At 40.2% G+C, this 24170-nt stretch overlaps 1 protein-coding gene across 3 annotated transcripts in view; it reads right to left on the bottom strand.

Moving 5' to 3' along the window:
* The window catches only part of DPYS (dihydropyrimidinase), a 44809-nt gene that overhangs the window by 8404 nt on the left and 12235 nt on the right, over positions 1–24170 (bottom strand). For 2 of the 3 annotated variants that reach the window (XM_064442252.1, XM_064442254.1), the window contains 6 exons: positions 23067–23223; positions 21924–22065; positions 18550–18692; positions 8394–8601; positions 5596–5701; positions 3851–4091 (listed from right to left, as the gene is read on the bottom strand). In XM_064442252.1, coding sequence (XP_064298322.1) covers positions 5627–5701; positions 8394–8601; positions 18550–18692; positions 21924–22065; positions 23067–23223 — 725 coding nt within the window. In that variant the 3' untranslated portion in view covers positions 3851–4091; positions 5596–5626. Of the gene's footprint in view, positions 1–3850; positions 4092–5595; positions 5702–8393; positions 8602–18549; positions 18693–21923; positions 22066–23066; positions 23224–24170 lie in introns of those variants that run through there. The other variant, XM_064442253.1, reaches the window with a different exon arrangement.

The raw sequence follows: 24170 nt of genomic DNA, 5'->3' as shown, positions 1-24170 counted from the left end.
AATCTTGTGTTGATTTGTGAATGTGCTGTGCCAGAACCAGGGTGCTACCTCACAAATACTGTTGCCATTATACCCATGCTGGAGTCATGCACTTGAGTGGATGTGGCTACGTACATGCATACTCATGTCCTAAAGGCAAGCTGGATGGCAGGCAAAGGAGAGAAGTTTGCGCTTCCACATCTCACTAAAGCTGGTGTACCAGGGAAAAATGGCACATGCTGCACATTCTTTTTAAATTCTAAACCAAATTCATCTTCAGTGCCTCAAAGACATTGAGGTTTATCTCAGTGGTAGAACAGTTCGTACCATGATCTACAGTTTTAGTTTATTCCTTCAGCTGCCCAGTGGTTGCGAAGAGAGTGGAAGAAATAGCCAGTCACTCAGGTCCTCTTTAGTTGTACAGATGAAAAGGCAAGTCTGTCTCTCCCCTGGGATTACACGGAGACATGCCTGTCATTCCCTGCGGGCCTTGCTTGGTTTCTGTTTTGTCCCATTTGTTTCTGTCCTGTGAGCTGGGAAAGTCTGGGGGTTTGTTTATCTTCAGCTGTCTCCTTTGCAAGTTGTTCAGTCATTCCGTTTGGTCCCGCTGTTTACCATAACCCTCAAACACGATTACATTGTTCTTTTTTCTTTTTTCTTTTTTTTTTTAAAAAAGTCTACAAGTTACAATAAAAACCCAGTATTCCATCCACAATTATTTCTATTCCTCTTCTTGTCTACCCTCTCGTCACATTTCCTACATTTTATTTTGGCTCTTTTCCCCTGTCTTTGTCATTCAAAGTCTTCTTTCCTCTTTTGGTATGTTTTCTTCTGCTCCAATAGATCCTTCTGCCCTATACATAAAATAATGTATTTTTTCTTTCTGCTGAGCACAAGTGAACTACAGGTATAGTTGAAATTAAGGGGTTTATTTATTCATTTATTGGATTAGTGGAAAGTTTTAATATCTTTCATGTTACTGGGCATTGTCTAACTCTCTATGGCTTGTCAGAAATGTATTAATATATGCCCAGCACTCAGAACAAGAGTCTGAGAAGAAGTCTTGATTTGGCTTTTGACTCATTCATCCCTTTACTTCCCCCATCTCACAGCAGAACTCAACTTCCTCTTTAAACGTCCTTCATTAGTGAAGAAGCTGTTTGATTTACTGTGAAAAATCCCCCAATTGGATCAAAACTGGTTTGTAAAATTAATGAAAGAGTGACCTGATTGTCTTGTGAAGATAATTCAGAGAGACATGCTAGTGCTCCTGACTCTCCTGAAGCACAATACAAATGAGGCTTTTTCCTTTCAACAGGCGTGTTTATGGAACTCTCCTCATCACCACCCCATACCCCCAAACTTGCCTTTCTCTGTGTTAATTTTGTTGCAGCATTTCGTGTGAGCAGCTGGGTGTGCAAAGTCAGAGGATGTTGGGTTTGCAACCTTTTTCACCCTGATCCTTGCTCTGTCAATATTGTCACACTGACTCACTTTGTCATCATAACAGTATAAATACCCCAGAGATGCTTGTAGTTAAAGAAGGAATGAACAGCCAAAGCCTTTTCTCTAGTTCTGTTTTACATTGTAAAAGTGGAAAGCAAGGATCAAAGCATCTCTCTTTGTTGGTGATGAAATAAAGCCTGAAAATAGAGATGTTATTGTTGATTTTATGGGCACAAACATCAAAATATGTGAACATGCTTCATGGGTGCTAAGACTAACTTCCTCCTCATCTCATTCCTGATATATAATACCAGCCCTGCCCTCCAGTGGCCCAGTAAAGCTACATACCCCAGTATTGCTACTCACTGCAGAGATCTCCTGGCACTTCAGGCTGAATTGAGAAGCACAATGGGCCTGTCCACAGTATCTAAAGGATACTTTACTCCTGGGTTTCACTTCTGTCACAACTGAGTCATTTTGGCCTTGAGCAACTCACTTAAGCCAACACTGGATGTTAAACATCAGGCAACTACATATATTCAATCACATGAGTGATTTCAGAGGTTTGAGCATCCATAGTTCTCACAACTGTAAACTTATTCTATTTACTTGTCTCACAGATATATCATGCAATTGCAAGGCTCTAATAATTGTTAAAACCTGAAGCCTCAGGTCAAAGACTCCACACAAATATAAATTACTGTTAAAAGTAGAAATGGGTCCTTTCTCCCCCCTGCTTTTTCCCCTCTCTTTCTAAATTTCTGCTCTTCTTCCAAGGTAGCAAAAGATTAATTAAAGAGAGTGGGTTCATGGTTGACATGTACTCTTGATGAGACAAAACTTTACAAAAGACAGGCATCCTTCATACCAGAAAGTTCCAGTTCTGAGAGGTAAAGGCGGGCTAGGTGTAAGGCAGCTGCGGAACAGACATCTGCACCATAGCTAGTCACATTGTATTCTTTTTATAGTCAATGGAGACAAACTGGCATTGCAAGAAAACTACTCATCTCATCCCAAAGGAGAACAACTCTGGACAGGTTCATCTAGCCTGCTTTAGATCTTGATGCAGAGCTGAGTAGTGTTCCAGAAGCACCTTTCTCTCTGTTGATTACAGAGGGAGTCTAGACAAAAAGCTCAGACGCAGACCATTGCAGTATAGAAGCCTACATTGAACAGGGAACTCTATTTCCTTGTAACAGCCATTGTAATAGTGCTGGATGCCTCTTTCTGCTGTTCTGCCACTCCAAAGACAACCTGAGAAATGGGGACCTGTGCTAGCTCTTCCTGAACATCCCCATGATTATTCTCCATCATCTTACATAGAAAAATTCTCCTTTGCTATTTAGAGACATAAGAACTACAGACCTAGTAGGAGTTTGTTTCTCATACAGCTCATACATCACTGTATGCCTATGAATCTAGCAGGAACTACAAGTCTGCCTTCCACTGTCAAATTAGAAATAACAGTAATTATCATATACTTTCTGTGTCTGTCTTAAAATATGAATTCTTTTCTGTGCCTGTTTGGCCCATGGGTTGTGCAGAAGTACAGGTTATAATATTTCTACATATAGGACAATAAACTCACTGTACATGTGGTTTTGTGTTGGCCTCATTTCTCTCAAATATTCCCCAGTCACAGTTGCTTAAAAAGAAGGGCTATCACATGTGAAAATGCAACATTAAATAGCATTCTAGGTTTCCAAGGCAACGCCTGTCTAGACATGGTAACAGAGTCATGCTTCTAAGAATACAATTACCTCTCAAATAGGAAATCAGATAATTTGAGCAAATGATTTTTTTTTAAATTAGGAATCTTATCCTAAAAAAAAGAACCCAAAGTATTAGTTACGTCAGGAAAACCCTTACATTTTCAGTAAAAAAATTTTTTTGAAATTAATGCATTATGCTTTCTCTGGTGATCTCACTTCACAAGCCTTCACGTTATGGGTGTGTGTCTCGCCATAAAGCCTGAACACAAAACAGTATTGTAGGTAAGTTCATAGGTATGGTTAGCTTAGGTTTGCCATGGCGTAACAATGGAAACACTTGAACGCACCAATAAATGCTTGGCTGTGCAGCTGGCAGGGACAAAATGTATAAACTCATTTGAAGACAGGGAGAGAGAGATGCTGTAGCAGCTCTAAGAGAGTGACAGTTCCTCTGAATCATCATTTTTCTGTACCTGACCCATTCCAGGAAGGGAAAAACAAAAAAATCATATTCAGCATCTGCTATCAGAATTCTCTGCATTGCTAAACATAACAGAAATCTTCCTAACATATGAAATTAGAGAATTAGGATTCATGTGCTGTGACCTAACAGAGCAAGAATGTAGAAAATATGCTTAGAGGGCATTGCTCATTGGTTTGACTGTTTAGGTTAGCTGATACCTACTTTCAAGAACCTACAGAGCTGCTGCCACTTACAATTGTAGTTATTACTTTATTATTATTCCATTTTCTAAAAATAATTTTCCAGTTCTAATAACAAAATTCCTTTTGAAGAGAAATTGCAATGACAACTTTCATGCAGAAGCCGCATATAATGTTTATTGGTTACTGTTGTTTCATGTTGGCTCTTGAGAAGTTGATTGTGGATTGATTGTGGGACCCAGAATGCACTGCTTTGGTGGGGACAGCAGGGTCATTTTCATTTGCTTTTATCTACACAGAACAAAAAGACAATATGATATAATCTTTCAAAAGAGAATCTTTGCTTTGCAATTTGTCACTCAGAGAGGTAATAATGGAGAAGGAGTGGTAGGAGCTAGAAAGAATGATTATTGCTCCCTCACTCTATTGCAGCTTTAGCCTTTAGTCCTCTCTATTACAAATGCTTTCTCCCTTATGACAGAGGAAACAAATAGCATGCTGCACTCTGTTGTTGTTACTGATACCCTGGATGAGGTTCACAGTGAGGAAGCTTTGAAGGAATGATACAGTGAAATGTGGAAAAGCTAACTTCACCCTCCCACCATTGCAGGTTTGTTCCTGTCCTCATATTAATTAGCACTAAGAACAGGCCCATTTTACTGAGGTGCGATCTGGGGCTTAACAGCCATTTATTGGGAAATCATTTCTCGAACTAGCTGATTTCATTGTTGGTACATATATGCACCCAAAAACTCAGTCTGGATTTTGTCATGTTTATTGCCACTCACTGTCCCCCTGACCCATATTAATGAGGTCCCCTGCTGTAGCAGACATTTCAGCTGCAGCTGGCATACGGCAGCATCATGTCTCAATTGTGCTCACTGAAGGTCTTAGCTAGTTATTTTACTTTTTCCTGAAGCATTTCTTCTGCTCGTTAAACAGTTAAAGAATGAGGTGGTGTTGCCTATTCCTTCTCCCCAGCTCCTTATGCCACCCATATGTTGCACTGCACTGATCCTTGCTAGATTCTTCTGAGAGACAGTTCAACTCACTAAGCCAACAGAAAACTAACCCAGAAAAAGGAAGCTAATTGTTTTCTGCTGGCTTAGCAAGTAATCATCTCACAGAAAGATCTACTGAGCACCACAGCATATACAGGTGAGGGAGTGTCAATAACCAAGCTACACACTGTGGATGCTGGAAAGGAGGGAAGGGAAGATGCTGAGTGTTATTCCCTTGTTAGCAGCACTGAGCCTTACAGCAGCTCAACCATCCCTTAGACCACTGCTGGCATTGACTGCAGCATCCCTACTGCATGAAGACAGCTTTTGTCCTTCAAAACAGATCTATCATCTTAACCCAAACAGCTCATTTGGTGGAGAGTTATTGTCTGTAATGCAGAGACACCAGAGAATTTAATTTTTCACGTCAAGCTGGTTTTGGTGTTGGTTTCTGTAAATTTGCAAGCCAAACATTCATGCTTTGTACTCCTGGTGCTAAGTGAACTCAGGTTTTCTAAGGGCCTTCATACCCATGTCTCAGTCTAGCAGCTAAGCTCTATTTGCTTCTCTCAGCTGAACTTTTTAAATGAGGCTCCAATCTGAAAGAGGTCATCCATACCTGGACTGCCACACATTTTCATCAAATTTAAAGATACCAAGACAACTCAGCTTCTGAGAGGGCTTATTTTGGACAAGCCAGCCACAAGCTAGATGGCCTGCTGCATTTCTGTTTTTTTGAAATTTCAGAGGAGGATTAAATAAAGTAGCTTTCACTAATGAAGAGAGACAGTTACCTGCAAGAGCCAAAACTGGGGAATGACCTTATTATTTTGGTGGGATGGGTGTTCCTGAGACCACGTCTGTATATGGTGCTCTCTTAACAGGAACAGGCTGACAGACCTGCAATAAAGTATTAAAAACCTTTATTATTTGTCTTCCCCTTACAATTGCTAATTGTACAAAATGAAAATAGCAGTCCTATGATAAGTCATCTTTGTTATGAATCCCAACACTTTCATGAAACCTCTCTTGAAAATATTCCTTACACTGGGATTAAACTATTCAGTTCTCTGCTTTCATCAGGAGCATTTAATAACTGCAGCACGTTCTCTTACATGAAAATGAATTCCCCAAGATTTTGCTGGTGTAATGCCAGTACAGATCTAGTTTCAATAGTTTCTATTACCATTACCTGGCATTTATTTTGCATTAAAAGTCAAAGGGATCAACATATAATTTAATAATATGTATGTTGATTATTGTCATGGTTTTAGCTGGGATAGAGTTAATTTTCTTCACTCTAGCTGGTATAGTACTGTGCTTTGAAATTAGCATGGAAAAAAAACCTGTTGAGATAACACGCAGATGTTTAGGCTGTTGCTGGGTAGCGCTTATACTAGTCAAGGACTTTTCCAGCCTCCCATGCTCTGCTGGGTGCACAAGGAGCCGGGAGGGGAGGGGGCACAGCTAAGAGAGCGGATTCAAACTGGCCAAAGGGATATTCCATATCATGTAACGTCATGCCCAGTATGTTAACTGGGAGGGGCTGGCCAGGGGAGGGAGGGGGCAATCGCGGCTCGGGGACGGGCAGCGTCGGTCGGTGGGTGGTGAGCGGTTGAATCATTTGTGTTTCCATGTTTTTTTTTCCTGTTTTCCCTTTCCCTTCCTTTTCCCTTTTATTATATTAACATTGTTGTCATTATTATCATAATCATTTATCATTATAATTTTATTGTAATCATTAAACTGTGCTTATCTCAAGCCACAAGTTCTTTTGCTCGTCCGATTCTCTTCCCCATCCCACAGGGGTGGGGGGGGGTGAGCGAGCGGCTGCGTGGTGTTCAGTTGCCAGCTGAGGCTGAACCACGACAATTATATATAATAATAATAAAAAAATGTGCATGTAATATAATATGCAACATATAATGTATATGCATAATATGCAATATAATAATAAGCATCCCTCATTAACAAAGTACCAAATATCTTCACTGTCCAGTGGATTAAATAGACTCACAGGCACATACAACTCTGTACATGATACATATCCCACTGAAGATAGATCCAAAGGACTATGATTTCTAAGAGGAACACTTCAAAGAGAATCTATCTAGCTTAAAAATGCACAATGAGTCTACTGTAGGCGAGCAGTTCTCACTATTTTGCCTGTGAGACAATCTTATCTGCAGCTGGCCACGGAATTGCATGATCTTTGGAGCAATTGTTTAAATTCAGTTAAATATTCAGTGGAAAGGGGTATTTTCTCCAGACAAATTCACAGTTAGGACTACTCGTTCACTTTTCTACTAGGTCTGGGAAGTCCAGGTACAGATTATTTTCTTTGCCCTTCCTTTCCCCTAGAAGCATTAACCTTCATTCACATTGAAAACGTGAAGAGAATATAAAAAATTCGTGGACTGATTTAAGTGAGGAATCTGGTTTCAAAATAAAAAGCAAAGTAGAAACAGCATAGTTACATGTTAACATAATGCAAGTGAAAATATCTGTAGTTTATCTAATTTACACTGACTCATAGTGGTACAAAAAATTTAAAAGTGTTCCTTTATGTTTGGAAAACCCAAAAATGCATCATCTGTTTTCTGTTCTTAGTTCCCAGGGAAAAACTGTGTGCTCACGGGGGGGACTTCCCTGCCTATCCACTGTATTATGTGTATCAACTTGCAGACAGCTCCTGTGAAAGTGTGGTCTTTGGAGGAAAGCCTCACTCAGCCACTTTTACATGCCTTTCTTAGTCCATCAGGACAAAAGCAGGAAGAAATATACAGAGTTATCTTGGAGGCATTTCAATGGGCCATATCTCACATGGATGCTAGTCTGGTTCAACTTTTAGATCCTACAGTGAATCCCACCGATTCAAGTTGTGATTTTCAAATGTTCTTAGTCTGGGTACTTTTGAAAATCCTATCCACAATAAGTAACACTAAGGACTCAAAAGCATTCTGCATAAATGCTTGGATGGTAATTAGGCACTGAAAATTCAATCTTCATGTATTTTGCAAAATTTCTTTTTTTAAAAAAATATGAAACAGAGCTTGAACACATATATCTTGCTTGGTCCAGCAGTGCACTTTGCACACATTCAGCTTTTAACACATTCTTGCTGGAACAGAGCCAAGTGTTCAGTATTCTACAGGGTTTAGCTCCAAATATCTGATCCATGAAAGAGTTAGAAAATTATTGATCTCTTCCTCGGTATAAGATTTCTTCCTGCATATACTGTCAAGCCTCTCTGATTTTCAGTTAAATCAGTGATGAAATCTAACAGTTAGTCAGATTACCCATGAGCAAGACTTTGTCCACTTTTATTGCAGGTAGGACGTGTTTACTTTAAAAAGTACCCAGGCTTAGTTTACGAGCCGTACAGACTACCCTAAGAGCAGGAACTAGTCTATGATATTTTTCTCTAAGGTAAAGAGCAATAAAAATTGAGTCCTTAGTTTCATTTTCCTCCCACCTTGGCAGATTTTGATTAGTAAGGGAAATTACCATTAAATCCCCAAACCTCTCTTCCCAAGAGCTAGTTATCCTCATGTTGTACAAAGCATTACAGAGATTTATTAGTTTAATTAACCTGCTCCCGCTGTCTGACTCGTTTGTAGACATATGGAGGGAATGGTGGACGGGAGACGTATTTGCCTTCTCCCACTGTGACATTGAAAGCTCCGCCTTTATAAACCACTTTGCCTCTTGAAATTGTAGCAACTGGTACTCCATGGCAGATCATTCCTTCAAATATATTGAAGTTGTTGGCCTGGTGATGTGTCTTTGCAGATATTGTCCTGTGATTACAAAACAAAACAACACCCAAAATTACTGTGATCCTTTCATTTTACTTCATTATAAAATGTTGAGAAATTGATAAAGGAAGAAAATTTAGCAGCATTATTAAACTATGACATTGTACAGTACATCATGGAACAGCTGTAAAAATAGGGTAGAGCATTAACATTTCATTGAACAGTAATTGCATTTCAAAAGAATGAAGAGGGAGTCAAAAGGACAGAACTTTGCAGCCTTGAAATGCAAAATTTTCCACTAGAAAGAGATTAGTGGGGGAAAAAATCAGGTTGTAATATTTTATTTGGATAACATGATTTCATTCTGCCTTGTCAAGCAAATATCTATGCACGATAAGGTCAGAAAAAGTTCTGACCTTTTAGCTAGAATGACTTGCAATTTCAAATTTGAAAAGTGTGGCTGCAGTGTTTCAAAGATCACAAATAACCCAATGACTATTTCACTGGAAAGTCAGTAGATGGTAATGAATTTTGGTAACTCTTAATGTGACCTGGATTGATCCAGTGACCGACAGCCCAAATATCTTGATGCTGCTAAATAATGACAACATCAACAGCACTAATTTGAGCTACAGTATTATTGCGTTCTTTATGCATGGATCTCATTCTTTATGATCACCCTTTTTTCTAGCCAATTTTTCCAGTCCTAACTGGCTACATTAAAGGCTGAGCCAATGCTAGAGCTGACATTAGCATCATGAAGTGTAGGCTGTGTGTACTTCCTTTACTATCTGTTTTCCCTGCTGAGCTACTTACTATCTACTGTATCTAAAATGGGTCACAAGATTTTGAATTTTATTATTTTATTAACTTCCTTTTTCCAATCTACAGATTTCTTTTTAAATATATGCAGTTTGGAGAGTTCATAAGTTTATTGCCATCTGTAATTTCTTAAAGGAAGGAAGCTTCATGCTTTTGGCTAGCAGTCAGAATTTTCCAGAAAGGGTGCTCACACAGTCAGAAACCTATCATGCATATATAGTATTGACATTATTCCAGAGCCTACATCTTTTGCAAAAGAGTTATTGAACTCAAAATTAATATGAAATATCAATAGATTAAAATATTGATCTATTTGGAGAATAATTTTTTAAAACTTTAGTTAACATCCTTATCAAAATGAGAAAATCACAACAAAATCTGTATCTTTTTTGAAGTATAACCATTTTCAAAAGTAATCATTTATCAAACATTTCAAATGATTCCTTATACAGAAGAAAAAAGAATTTGTGGAAGGATACTTAGTTTTCCTTTCATATTGTTCTGCTGAACTAAGAGAAATTGGTTCTACTAAGCGCTACATTTAAATCTTGGTGGCAACTGACTTGTCAAAGGCTGTGTATATAGAAATACACTTTATGGCAAATCGGCCCATAGGGATATAAACTTTTCCTTATTCAGCACACCTTGGACAGAAAACTTGTACATGCCTGCTCACCAGTATCAGCATCATCTTGTAGATTCACAGTGGAAAGAAAGAGTGATCAGTATAAGTCAGACCTCTCTTGTATTCACTCATCCTATGAATACTGTCGAACAAGTTTATCCATGGGTGTTATAATAGTCCTACGGTTTGTGAACATATTCCTCTAGCTTATTTCATTACCCTTATGGGTAATTGCTAGAACATTAAGTAAGAACAACTGTAATACAATTATCTTTAGCATTCTCTGGGTATACATCATATCTATTTGCACAGAAGCACTGGGACACAAAGAGAAAAATGGAAAAGGTAGTTTGAGCAAATGAACAGAAAAATAAGCATGATCCTTCAGTTCAACATGCGAGCTGTTTAAATGTGCTAGCGCAGGATCACTAGAAGTAAACATGCCTCAGAGGTAAGTACATCCTTTATAAAAAGATGCAAAATGAATGGAAGTTAGCACATTTAAAAGAAATATCAATTTGTACAGATAAACCTTACAATACAAAACACTTTTCCCAGAGCTTGTATCAAAAACAAACTTGTATAGAACTCATTTATAACTCTTCTGTTTAAACAAGCCTTAGCTCACACTGCCCTTTCTGAAGGTGAAGCATGTTCTCCCTGATGGAGATCACCAAAATTCATCTGTGTTTAGATTTAATCCTTTGACATAATCAATGACAATGAAAGTTTCAGTTAGCAAGTTAGCACCAACTAAGACAGAACTAGATGGCATGCTTGGGTCTGAAGCTCGCAACCCAGCAGCCTTAGGCAACAGAATGTTTGCTGCTGTATCAGCCATTTCAGTAGCAGGCAGCTTGCTGGGGACCTTAGTGAAATTCCAGTGTTTGCTCCAAGTGTCTGAACACTGTTGGCCACTCGGCTGATGGCAAGAATGGCTGTAACCCACTTATAATCTAAGAAATTAAGATTGCTGTGGTAGTGAAATATAATGTAACAGCTGTCTACAGCATCCTAAGTGATGTTTGACATAAGGGATTGCTCAACATGAGAAAGCAGATTCTGACTCCAGGCTTCAAAAAACTAAATTGGAATTTTTTTTATAAAGTTTATAAAATTCTCTAATTCTGCTTATAAATTACAGTGGCTCTTGTTTCAGATAACCCTTTGTCAAATGGAGACTGAGATCAGAATGATTACTTCAACATTTAAAAGAACATTCTCCTCTACAAAGAGGATACTGCAAAGATATCAGGCCCTGTTTTCAAAGAATCACAGAATGGCAGGGGTTGGAAGGGACCTCTGGAGATCATCTTGTCCAACCCCCCTGCTTGAGCAGGGACACCTAGAGCAGGGGGCACAGGAATACATCTGTTTTGTTCCTACTTACATCAGTGTTTCCACGCAGTTCACTTCAGCTCCTTCTGATAAACCTGTCTTGCAAAGAGGTTTTAGGCTATCGCTATAAAAATTGATATTCCTCTAGTATCAAAGAGGAAGACTGCTTCTGGAATTGTCTGTTTTCAATCCAGTGCTTCTGTCCAACTAATTTACAGTGAAACAACAATTATTTTAGTCTAAGAGCAATTACCAGATTTTCTCTGACTGTGTGAGAATTCAGTGACCAGTAATCCTGCATTTATTTATGCTCTATGTGAGAAAAGGCTTTTCTGCCACTCCTAGAATACTATATCTATGTAAACTACAAACTGAACTTTGAAATTTAGAAAACAGCATCAGATTAGGTAAATGCAGCAAGTTATACAGTGAAATTCAGGACTATACAGGTGGTCAGCTTAAAAGTTATGACCTGAAGTTTTGTTAGGGAGTTAAAGGTACCAGTTTTCATTTCAAGTCAAACACAACTCAGGAGCTTCATAAACACATCTACATCTCAGTTGGAGCCTGAAATACTGATTTACAGGCAGGCAGGAGAGGGAACTGGATGAAGGGAAGCCATTAGGTATTAATCATCTACCCCTCAGACATGAAGTTACATCAGCCCAGTGAAGGTGGACGTCGGAATAGAGCAATCTCTGGAACCTAAACTTTGACTGCTGTGAAGAGTATCACTGCAATTTTCAAGAGGAGCATAAGAAATGAAGAATTTAATTACTTTCAATGGAAATTGGATGCATACCTCATATAGTTTTCTTAAAAAATTCCAGGCACAGAAAGATGAATGGATTCTGTAGTCAACAGCCCTTAGGCAAGAATAGCTGTTCAACATCTCAGTAGAGGACACCTATTTTATAAATACTTAATTAATTTAAAACATAGTAATAAAGGCAGCTAAAATAACCTGAGTCCATTGTTGAGAACAACTTTTCTGTTGACAGCTGCCATAGAAAACCAACTTATATAAAAGTGATTATTTGAGCTGTAAGCAAATTCTCTCAGTGCTTACAGTTCAGTATCTCTAAGCTTTTCGGAGCTGGGGGTAGGTGAGAAATGCCAGTTTGCTGAGGATAGTATCAGTCTTTGCAAGGTGCCTCTTCACATCACATTCAGATGCCTTTGAACTCTCCATATTGTTAACCTGCTTTTCTAAAATCTAGAAAAAAATAAATCGGTGGTTCACCTTTCTGTGCCATCCTGAGCCACCACTCATTTATAATGATCATTAAATTGAACTTCATTAATGTTAAAGAGTCAATTTTATCACAAAGGAAAGCAAAGGAGGGGGAAAAAAGAGAAGAAAAAGAAGAAAGAGAAAGTCTTAAAATCCATGTGCAAAAAATGGTAGCTATAAGCCTGTAATGTGGATTAAAATCCCCAGGGCCTATTTTATATTAAGGTATTACAATAACTGCACATGCAAATACATACAGGCAAGTATTCATAAAATTGTATTCCCAGCCTCCTAATCTTTAAATAAGCATTGCCTTTGAGTAGCCGTATGAAGTTAGGAGATTTGTGCATAGAACAACAGATGCAAGATGAGGTAGGAATTTAATGTTTGCGAGCTCCAAGTCAAAGTGACTTATCTGAGGGATGGGATCTTTATTTCATGCAATCTTACCTCCTAGAATTCATCATTTTAAGATGAGTAGAGAATGACAACAAAATTATTTTTCTGATTATGGTAAGAAACTCATTTGTCAACAATACCACCAGTCTGGTCCTATCAATCACTCTGAGCTGATACTGGATGGAAGTGAAAATTGTCAAACTGTATAATGGGCAGGAGAAAAACAGTAATGAGAAATAAAGCTTGCAGAAAAGCATAAAAAGAGGAAAATACAAATGAGTCTATTCAATGACTTAAGAAGATCTGGAAGTGATTGCCAGGGAGGAAAAGGCACGGTTATATAAGGAGAAAATAAGAAAGAGGGTTTTTTTGTAACATTTCTAAGATTCAGTTATCTAAAGAGAGCAGCTGACATTTTGCGAGACAGCAAGTTACTAGGGAAACGTACATCATGCTTTCTCAGAAAGGCTTATTTTGTTACAGTTCACAGAACCACAGAGTCACTGGGGTTGGAAAGCATCTCTGGAGATCATCTATTCCAAGCCCTCCGCTCTGATCGAGGTCAGCTAAAGTAGATTTCTCAGGGCTGTGTCCAGTCAGGTTTTAAGTACCTCCAAAGATGGAGACTCCACAATCTCTTTGGGCAACCTATGCCAGTGTTTGATCACCCACACAGCAAAAAACAAAGTTCTATCTTATGTTAAAATGGGATTTCCTGTATTTTAATTTGTGCCTATTGTTTCTTTCTCCATGTCCCCTTAATTTGAGATAACAGGCCTTTGATAGGAACTCTCATTCTAGTGAATTAGTATACTTTCATGCATGCATAGGCTTGCACTTGTGAAAAAGAATATGGGGCTATTGAAAATGCCAGAACATATTTGTCCTATGCACACATATTTGTATGCCACATTATTTCATTTTGCCTTATTGTGTCTAGAATCTTTTCAGTATTCAAAATTATGCTCATTCATCAAAGGAGTAAGACAGTTGCAGCATTATTTATTCTAATCATTTGCTAAAATCTCAGTTTCTTCCTCTTTCATGTTATAAAAGATTACAGGCAGTTGCTTGGCAAAGAGTGCTGAAACGTTGTAACCTGTCCCCACTTAAGCCTCTGGGGCTGAAGACTTGACTACAAATGAGACAGACATAGGCTGCAGATTTCCATTCTAACAAATGCAAAAGATTTATCTGTGAACATATCTACACACAAACAAAGACATTGAGGGAACATATGCCAGCAGATTGGGGCACTCTGACTTCTCACTTATTTGCATCCAGTCACTGTCTCTTCTAACACGCATAAACAACGCAGGAAATGGGCTAGAAACCACATCTTCCCTAGTCATGTCATAGCAGGTAGATTACAGAGTAACACATCCTTTTCCTCCCTCTCCTCCTCACGTCAGGACTCCTGCCTGGCCTGCTAATCAGGGACCCTGCTCCAGCAGCTGTGCGCTTGGGTCTGCAGCCATCACCGCTGTGCTCAGGATTGAGCCCAGCTCCACTGGCACACGTGGGTCGTATGCTGGGCCTGCCAAATAGGGCCACCCCAGCAGAACCCAAGGAGGATGGGGTGAGAGACTGCTCCCTGCACAACCAGCTCTGCCTCTGCATTCAAAAGTAGCTTTTAGGCTATATTTGTGAGAGGAAAAAAAATGGTGGCTCAAGCTTCACAGACTGTGTATTATTATAATGAAGTGGCTGGATTTAGAAAGTTAAAACTCCATTCAAGGTGGGCTTTTTATCCCTACAGGTGTTTGATCTTGCCTTTGGGGCCTAATCCAGGGCTTATTTGCAAGGCTCTGACAGGCTACAGTGAGTTTATTAAGCCCTAATATCTGCCAGGAGCTATATGTCTCTTATGAGATCTTTAGCACCTTCAGCCCCTACTTTCAAGGGATGTGCCACTCTTGCCATGGTCTGAATGGGGTACTGCGGCATTTAGATTCCTTGCTGAGCACTTCTGAAACAAGTCCTAGAGATTTTGTCTTCTTGCTTGCTTTCAACCAGCTAAAGGCATCAACTATAGAGGACACTGACTTGCTGACAGGTGACCTTCCCATTTTCTTGCTTACTCTGCCCTCTTCTTCTGGAACAGTCTTTGCAGTTGCTTTTGTTTCACAGACTTGGGGCTGTTATATTATTCGTGTGCAGCTGAAAGAAGTCAGTGAACATTCTTGATTAAAGAACGGATTAAAATAAGACAGTACAGTGAGTACATATTTGCTGCCTACATACATTTTTCCAAGAAGTCCTCACAAAACAATCGTGTGTGCACAGGCTGTACTTGGGATGCTGAGGGTGTTGAGGTCTGTAAGATGATGTTTTGTAGCACATGGCTGCAATAAAGCAACAGGTCTCTTTGCTATTTGTGTGCTCCTTAATGAATATTCAGTTAGTATAAGGAAGCTAAGAAATAGACCTAACCTGGCAGAACTCACACCCCATCTTCTCTAATGCAGTTTCTAATGAATTTATACATTTATTGTGTTTCTTCCCAATACTGCTTGCTTTCATGAAGAACCACTAAAGCCCATATTTAGAAGCCTTTAAATACAGTAGCAAATCTGGTAACTGTTCATATAATATTTTCTGCAGAAATTACCAGAAAATGCTACAGAAATAGGCCAGTCAATGAAGCTGACCTACAGAAGGAAAGCCTCAGCTAAAGCAGCAGAGTGCTGGAAATAGAACTTTGAATTGCAATTCCTCCCAGCTTGCACAGCACTCAGGTTAAATTCACTAGGTTTTTGCAGCTGAGAAGAAGAAAATCCTGAATGCCCAGATAGCACCCAACATGTTTCTATTGTGCAATGATGTGTGAGGGAAAATGCAGCTGATTTTGTAGGGATGTAAGTTTTTGTATTTTGAAGAGCTTCACTACCTTTCAGCATTACTTCAGAATCTTTCTTATAAAATTCCTCTGACAGATTGTGATAATACCAGTTCCTCACAGCAATACTTCAGCAATTGTCTAACTCTTTAGCCTAGTATCAGCCAGTATTTTAAGATCAGATCAGATCAGACCTGGAAAATTGTATTTTCCTCTTTGAAGATTTAGATTTACAAACAAGAAAAAAAGTCATGCTCAAAAGAGGAAGGACTTTGCAAGAAAAAGGAACAAGCCTATTGTGAAATTGAAAATCACTCCTCAGTGTCAACAAAAGTACATGAGGCTGCACCTTGTGTAATATCTTAAATGGCTGAAGTCCAATAGCTAGATCCTTTTTTTCTGCTGGGCTCTTTGTGCCCTCTTCAGGATTTGTAGTGAAATGAACAGACAAGCACTAGTGAAATTTATTTATACTTATGAGTTCACAAAATTGTACCTGCAGAGAGGCTTGTTCCCAGCAAAGCCAAAGGGATAAACAATGGGAACAATACCAGATCAGAAAAAAAGGTATTGGCTGAACTTAAAATCTCCTTGCTCAGTATGAAAATACAGTTTAGTGTTTGAAAAATATATTTGAAGGAAAACTGCACCTTCATAGCTGCAGTGGTCAAAAAGGCAATTAGGGCACTCAGGAGAGACTGATGGGAGGGAGAAGGAATGTTGGGGGGGCAAAAGGATAAATAATTTCAGGAGCTGACAAAGCACCTTGAGGAAAATGTCAGACCTCTGCTATCCTTCTAGATTAATTTGTCCCCAGGCAGAGCAGAAGTGAACTCAGAAAAGAATCTTTCAGGTTTTTTCTTTTTTTAATCAGGGTTCATAGCTCCACTGTCCCGAAATAGGTCATTGCTAGTATCTCAAAATATGCTTGCTCAACATGCCAGAAGGCATAACGCACATGAAAATCTCTCTGACCCAGTGCTGGGCAGGCCTCTATGTTTATTGGGGTTGACACTCCTCAAACTTCTTTTGCTGGTGCTGCCAGTTTTTTGTGGGACTTCTGAATAGCAACCTCCATGTCCTCAGGCTTTGCAGCTTAAAACACAATGTTTTTCCTGTCACTCTCACCTGTTCTTTGTGCTTATGAATATACTGAATTGAGTGAGAATTGCATTATCAAAAATTCAAAAACCAGGAGATTGGTCAAGAACATTTTGTTTGTGTAAGGTAAATCTAGGATTAGAGCTTTCTTTTCCTCCATTTGGCCTCGAAAATCAGACTTGCCCAGTTATGTTTCAAAACTTTCCTCTACTATGAGGGGAGTCTTCAACTCTTTATGTAAAAAACAAAGGCTGAAATTCTAATGCCATTTGAGTTACAACAGCTCAGGCTTTAACAACACCAAACACTGTGACACCTTGATGAAAGCTGGCCATATGGTCATCATGCCCAACACCCCACAAAGCTCACCTAGCTCACCTGGGGTTAATGATTGCTGTCTTCTATGGATTTACTATTTGGCTGCCACTGATAAAGAGATTTCAGGAAGGGTCAGTGTGTGCCTTCAGGGCAGTTGTATGTTCACACTGTTCACTAGAGCTGAGCCCAAGACAAAAGCACCATCCCAGCACACCTCCTGACCTGCTGCTGCTGCTATGTGTAGGGCTGGATGTGGTCAGATGCAAGACTCGGCTGTTAAAGTGCCTGCAGGTTTAAGCTAACCTGCTCAGCACTTGAACAGTGGAGGTGCAGTCGCACAGCCCATAGGCACCTCAGCTGAGAAAGACAACTCCCCAGGTGAGCTGGCTTTATGACAGCCAGCTGCCAGACCATTTCCAGGCAGTTTAAACAAGACCAGGGTGGGCACAAGAGCCAGAGCAAGACTGAAGACATATAATTCTTGAGATGTTTATAGTGGCCTGAGGATGGAGCTGGCTGATGATGTGAATATACATGAAGACAGGAATCAGCTGTAACGCACAGTATGCTGTGTGAGTTGAGGTTCCCAGAAAGACACTCCATGCCCTTTGTAGCAACAATGTGGCATGACATCAAGTCATGCAGGGTGAGACATCAGCACACCTTTTGTGCGTCTGTTGTTGGTGTGAGCAGCTTTATTCTAGCAGACCTACTGTCCACAAAATCAGAAAACTCCTTAAATAAAAGCATAAGCATGCACAGCTTGAACTTCAGAACTAAGTTCTCTCCTGGCTTTACCACTAGATTTGATTTATCCACTGGGGAGAAGACATTAGGAGGGCAAGACCCCCCTCTTTCACCACCCATCCTGACCACCTTTGAATATGTTTGAAGTAGCTGTAAGTTCAAAACACAAGCTTGCAATGGGTCATCCCGCAGGAACACAGGCTTCCTTCCCTTCTCCTTGCTGTGGGAGGAAGCTAAACACATGCTAGCACTTAACAGAGTTACTCTAAGATGCCAAAGTAGTTATTTTTACTCTTAGGATACCAAGCCCTGGTAGCATAATGTACAGACCTTGTTATTTTTGCACTTGGTCAGCAATCTAGGAGAATTTTTTAAAGTCCATCTAGCAATCAAATATCTCTGCTTACATACAGTATTGTAGGAGACAAATAACTTGTAAATAATTCACATGAAGTGCTGTTGAAAACCACCAAAACTTCACCCCAAAGGCTTATTGCTGTACAGAGGCTTTGAGATATTTTTTCCTGCAGAGAGGCTGCATAGGAGAAAATAACTACACATACATACCTTGTAGCTTTGGGATCCCAAATTACAATGTCAGCATCAGAACCCACAGCAATTCTCCCCTTCTTCGGGTAAAGGTTAAAGATTTTTGCTGCATTTGTGCTGGTAACAGCTACAAATCTGTTTTCATCCATTTTTCCACTGTACTGCAGAAGAGTACACAAAAGCAAACTCATTACTTTTTTAAACATGGAATTAAAAAATGTTCCCATTGTTCAAAAAGCTAGGATGAGTGACAGCTCCGCCAACATCACATCAATTTGTTTTTAAATGTCTTACTGAAGAGTTTAAAAGAAATAAAAGTAACTATTTTTCTCAGATGCACAGACTGCAATGTACATTCACTGAATAGGGTAACTATCTTACTTTGCCCCACAGCAAAGGGAAAAAAGAACAACTTTAAAGACAAACACTCTGTGAATCCCGTCCCAAGTCAACTGAAATAAAAATTTTTAGCTAGGAGTCAGAATGTTGGCTGCTCACGGCTTGGACAAGTGCACTCTATGCTGGGTTAAAAACTGGCTAGACATCCGAGCCCAGAGAGTGGTGGTGAATGGAGTCAAATCCAGTTGGCAGCCGGTCACGAGTGGTGTTCCCCAGGGCCCTTCATTGATGATGTGGATGAGGGGATTGAGTGCACCCTCAGTAAGTTTGCAGATGACACCAAGCTGGGTGGAAGTGTTGATCTGCTGGAGGGCAGGAAGGCCCTACAGAGGGACCTGGACAGGCTGGATCGTTGGGTCAGAGCCAACGGTATAAGATTCAACAAGGCCAAGTGCTGGGTCCTGCACTTGGGTCACAACAACCCCATGCAATGCTACAGGCCTGGGGAGGAGTGGCTGGAGAGATGCCTGGAGGAAAAGGACCTGGGGGTGTTGGTTGACAGCCAGCTGAACATGAGCCAGCAGTGTGCCCAGGCGGCCAAGAAGGCCAATGGCATCCGGGCTTGTATCAGGAATAATGTGGCCAGCAGGAGCAGGGAGGTGATCGTGCCCCTGTACTCAGCACTGGTGAGGCCACACCTCGAGTACTGTGTTCAGTTTTGGGCCCCTCACTACAAGAAGGACATCAAGGTGCTGGACCGTGTCCAGAGAAGGGCAACAAAGCTGATGAAGGGTCTGGAGAGCAGGTCTTATGAGGAGCGGCTGAGGGAACTGGGGTTGTTTAGCCTGGAGAAGAGGAGGCTGAGGGGAGACCTTATCGCTCTCTACAACTACCTGAAAGGAGGTTGTAGCGAGGCAGGGGTCGGTCTCTTCTCCTTAGTAACAAGCAATAGGACGAGAGGAAATGGCCAAAAGCTGCTCCAGGGGAAGCTGAGGTTGGGCATTAGGAAAAACTTCTTCACTGAAAGGGTTGTCAAACATTGGAAGAGGCTGCCCAGGGAAGTGGTTGAGTCTCCATCCCTGGAGGTATTTAAAAGAAGGGTAGACGTGGTGCTTGAGGATATGGTTTAGTGGTGGACTTGGCAGCAATAGGTTAGCGGTTGGACTCGATGATCTTAAGGGTTTTTTCCAACCTTAACGGTTCTATAAAAATGTGTTTGCATAGTGGCCTGTGAGCAGTCATCTGAGAAGAAAAGCATAATGAAAGTGGTTGTCCTGGTTTTGGCTGGGATAGAGATAATTTTCTTCACTGTAGCTGGTACAGTGCTGTGTTTTGGATTTAGTATGAGAATAATGTTGATAACACACTGATGTTTTAGTTATTGCTAAATAGTGCTCATAATAGTCAAGGACTTTTTCAGCTTCCTGCGCTCTGCTGGGTGCACAAGAACCTGGGAGGAGACACAGCTGGGACAGCTGACCCCAGCTGACCAAAGTGATATTCCATACCATATGATGTCATGCTCAGCATATAGAGCTGGGGAAGAAGAAGGAAGGGGGGGATGTTTGGAGTAATGGCATTTGTCTTCCCAAGTAAACATTATGTGTGATGGAGCCCTGCTTTCCTGGAGGTGGCTGAATGCCTGCCTGCCCATGGGAACGAAGTGCTGGAGGAATTCCTTGTTTTGCTGTGCTTGTGTGTGCAGCTTTTGCTTTACCTACTAAACTGTCTTTTTCTCAACCCACGAGTTTTCTCACTTTTACTCTTCGTATTCTCTCCTCCATGCCATGGGGGTGGAGTGAGCGAGCAGTTATGTGGGGCTTCGCTGCTGACTGGGGCTAAACCATGAGAGTGGTGAACACTGCTTTTCTAAATAATGGTGTGTGGGAAGGGAAGAAAGCTTTCCAGACAAACTTGCACAGTTGCGTTCTATTTTATGAGTAAGAAAAGGGCAGATATTACTGATTGAAGAACCTTTTGAAAAATTATCTTGCCCAACAGAATACACTGATCAAAAGCAGCACTGATGTACATATACATGTCTCCATTTCATACTAACCACAAGCTAGATTAAATTCCAGTTTATAGCCACTAGAGCTTTGCCACAGGTGAATATAAGCAGAAGTCTGCTTTGTACATACTAACTGGAGATGAATCCCAAATACAGATAAACAAGAGAGATTCTGAACCACATCCCTACCAAATGTGTGAGGTAGATAATTCTACTGGGAAAATATGCTTCACAGTGCATTATCAACAAGACTTCACTGCTGCAGGAGAACTTAATATTAATTACAAAGTTGAACTAGAACCTCCAGAACTTAACAATATTGTATTAGCCAGAGCAACCTAACACCCAGTAAGCCGAAGTAATCCCTCACCAGATTGCCTCACCTCCACCCTCATCAGACCACCCCATATCCAAAAAGCCTGGCCACTGGCTTTCATACTTATATTTGTTTAAAGCCTGAAGGGCGTTGTCCTGAGAAGTGCTAAGCATTCTTGTGATGGCACTGAGAAGCTGAAGTCAATGGGACTTGAAGGTGCTCATCTCTTCATATCACAGGACTAAGCTATGCATTAGAGAAGAACTTATCTCTAGCTTGTTTCCTCTGACTGAAAACACAAATTAGAAGTTGACAGGCACACACTCAGTGTAGAAGCTCCTCCAACAGCTACCTTTGAAAGACATCAAAGAGGAAAAAAATACAGAACTGACCAAGTTGAAACTGTGGGCACCTCTTTCCTTTTATTTTCCTTTCATCTGATGAAAAATATGCTGCAAGTAAATGTGCTGTGTACTACCACTGAAACAATAGCAGTCCTTTGCCATTACATGATGGAAATGATTCTTTAGTACTATTTTTTAAGCACTAAGAAACTTCTTCTATCTCCCAGGACCATAAAGTGAGAGTAGGGATTCTTACGATGTTTGATCAAAGGAGTTATCCTATGATAAATACACTTGCTAAAACTGGAGAGTTGATGATGCTGAGATTATATTTTGTTGGAGAAATCAATTACCTCCATGTTCAGACATCTTGATTACTTACAACCCCTTTTTCCCATATGACTGACATCCTGTCTTCCACACCATTCACTCCATTAGGGATTTTTGTGAAGTCATCCTTCCCCAGAGCTTTCTGGCATATGTCAAAGGTGCAGTTGTCAGTCCCTGTCACAGATAGGTCATCACTATGGAGAAACAAAGTTCATTTTGAACCAGAGTATGTATAAGACAGTGCCACATAGGAAAATCTGTTGCCAGGCTGGAATAGATCCACCCATCCCTTCTTCAAGAAAAAACTGATATGCCCTGCTAGCCTGTCTTCAGTCACACCCTCCAAGAGTAGCTCCACAGTAACAGCCAGTTCCCTGTGAAGCAGTTTTCTCTTCAGAACCCCCTCAGAAGAAGCCAGGCATCAAAAATAACACTTTTACTTTGGATATGTCAAATGTGTCCCACAAATGGAGGACTGTCCCACTTTGCCCAGAGCAAAGGAGTTGTTTCCATCCTCGCTTAGAGCAATTTTAGACTGTGTTACTCCACATACCCTGTGAAATTGCTGTGGATCTGCGCAACCATCAGTCAGTGCTAAGGCATACCTTCACAGACTCTGGTCAAATTCAACCCTTTTGTGGAGTTAAGCTATATTTGTAATGAAATACCAGTAAACTACACATTTTGTTAACTGCAAGTATCTGTAGGATATTTCTGTTCCTATTTTCTTCTGAAGGAGATGTTATAAAGCGGCCATTTTATATCTTCAGAAGTCAGCAAGCTTAGTTTTTATGCAGCATGCGAATTTCAAGTAAAAAAGACAGCTGACAACAAAACCCAGAACTTCCATCTGTGACCCCACTTCTTACACATTTCCAACCATCTTACAGCGTTACTGTCCCCCTCGTCATGTTTCAATTTTTGCTGCAGTATTAGCAAGGCAAGGCTTATTGATTAAAATCAAACAGGGACAGAAGGCCACAAGAGTTCAGAGAAACAAAATCTGAACACTTTATAATTTCCTTAACAAAAAAGATGTTTTTCATCTATGGTTTCACCTTCCATTTCTCCTTCCAGATAATGCAACATTCTGTACTTAGAAAAATCTCGAGGGCATCAACCTGTTATTATATAGTCCAGACAGAATTTGCTGTGTATTTAGGCATCAGCTGTCACTGTTTGCTCATCTGCTTACTTGGCCAGTAAGTTCATGAGGAAACCAGGAGTAGAGGGATCTGGTCTCAGTGGAGGTCCCATGACATACGCTGCAGCATGAGCCCAGTCTTTATTCCAATAGTTCGTGCCATCGGTGCCAAGACTAGCAGCAATAGGCTCCCCATAAACCACCTTTCCTGAAAAATGTAAAGTAATAGTATCATCATCAAACAACATAAAAATGCATGTCCTGTATTTTCTCTGTTCTGGATCTTTTTGGAGGCAATGGATTTAAATTTGAACGAGCATTTCAAATTAAACACCAACATATGGAAGGACATAATAAACTAAGCTATAACACAACGTCTCTGTTCTGAATATTCTGTTGGTGATCTCACAATATATTTCCTCATAAGAACATTTCTTGGGCAAATCTTTTAATTAAATTGTTGACAGCTATAATGGCATTTACATATTGTTTATGAGGCATGTGACTGAGATTTCAAAAGGAACACAGTCCTCAGTTGCAGTAATTGTATTCAAGATCCATATATTTCTTGGTAGTACCTGTTAGGAGCTCTGAAGTTATCGACTGTGTAACAATGTAAGTTAATATATACAGCATACAGACTTTGCAAGGTGGTACTTTTAATTGTCAGGCTATAATTGTTCTACAAAGAAGAATATGGCACCAGATATAAATGTAAAGAGTGCAAAAACATTTCCCAAATAAAAAGTATAAATAATTTAATTTAAAAAGTCTTTTCCCCAAATTTTAATCTTTAATTCTTTGCTGCACAGTATTCCAGATTCCTCAGAAGATTATGTCAACCCAGACTGGCTGTTAGCCTTGGTATAGAGCTAACATATTTTAACTATTTTTCCCTCCTAGGAAACACGGGTTTGAAACTCATCAGAACAAAAAGAGAGATGAAACAAGATGTTTCACTCCCTGAGGAGGTGGTCCAGCCACTTTGCAGTTCTGTAGGTGACAAGTGGTAATGCCCCTGACTGTGATGGTCACCAGAGAACCAGAGTGAGCTGGGACCTCACACACCCACTCATAGGCTGCTTGATGCTGGATCCCAGCAAGACCTTTCTCCCTCCTCTGCTCCCCACAGACAATGGGTATCTTGCTATGGAT

This window comes from Phalacrocorax carbo, chromosome 2, assembly GCF_963921805.1.
Source record: "Phalacrocorax carbo chromosome 2, bPhaCar2.1, whole genome shotgun sequence".
Lineage (NCBI taxonomy): Eukaryota > Metazoa > Chordata > Aves > Suliformes > Phalacrocoracidae > Phalacrocorax > Phalacrocorax carbo.
Note: the sequence above shows the minus strand (reverse complement) of the source record. Positions and strands in the feature narration are given on the sequence as shown.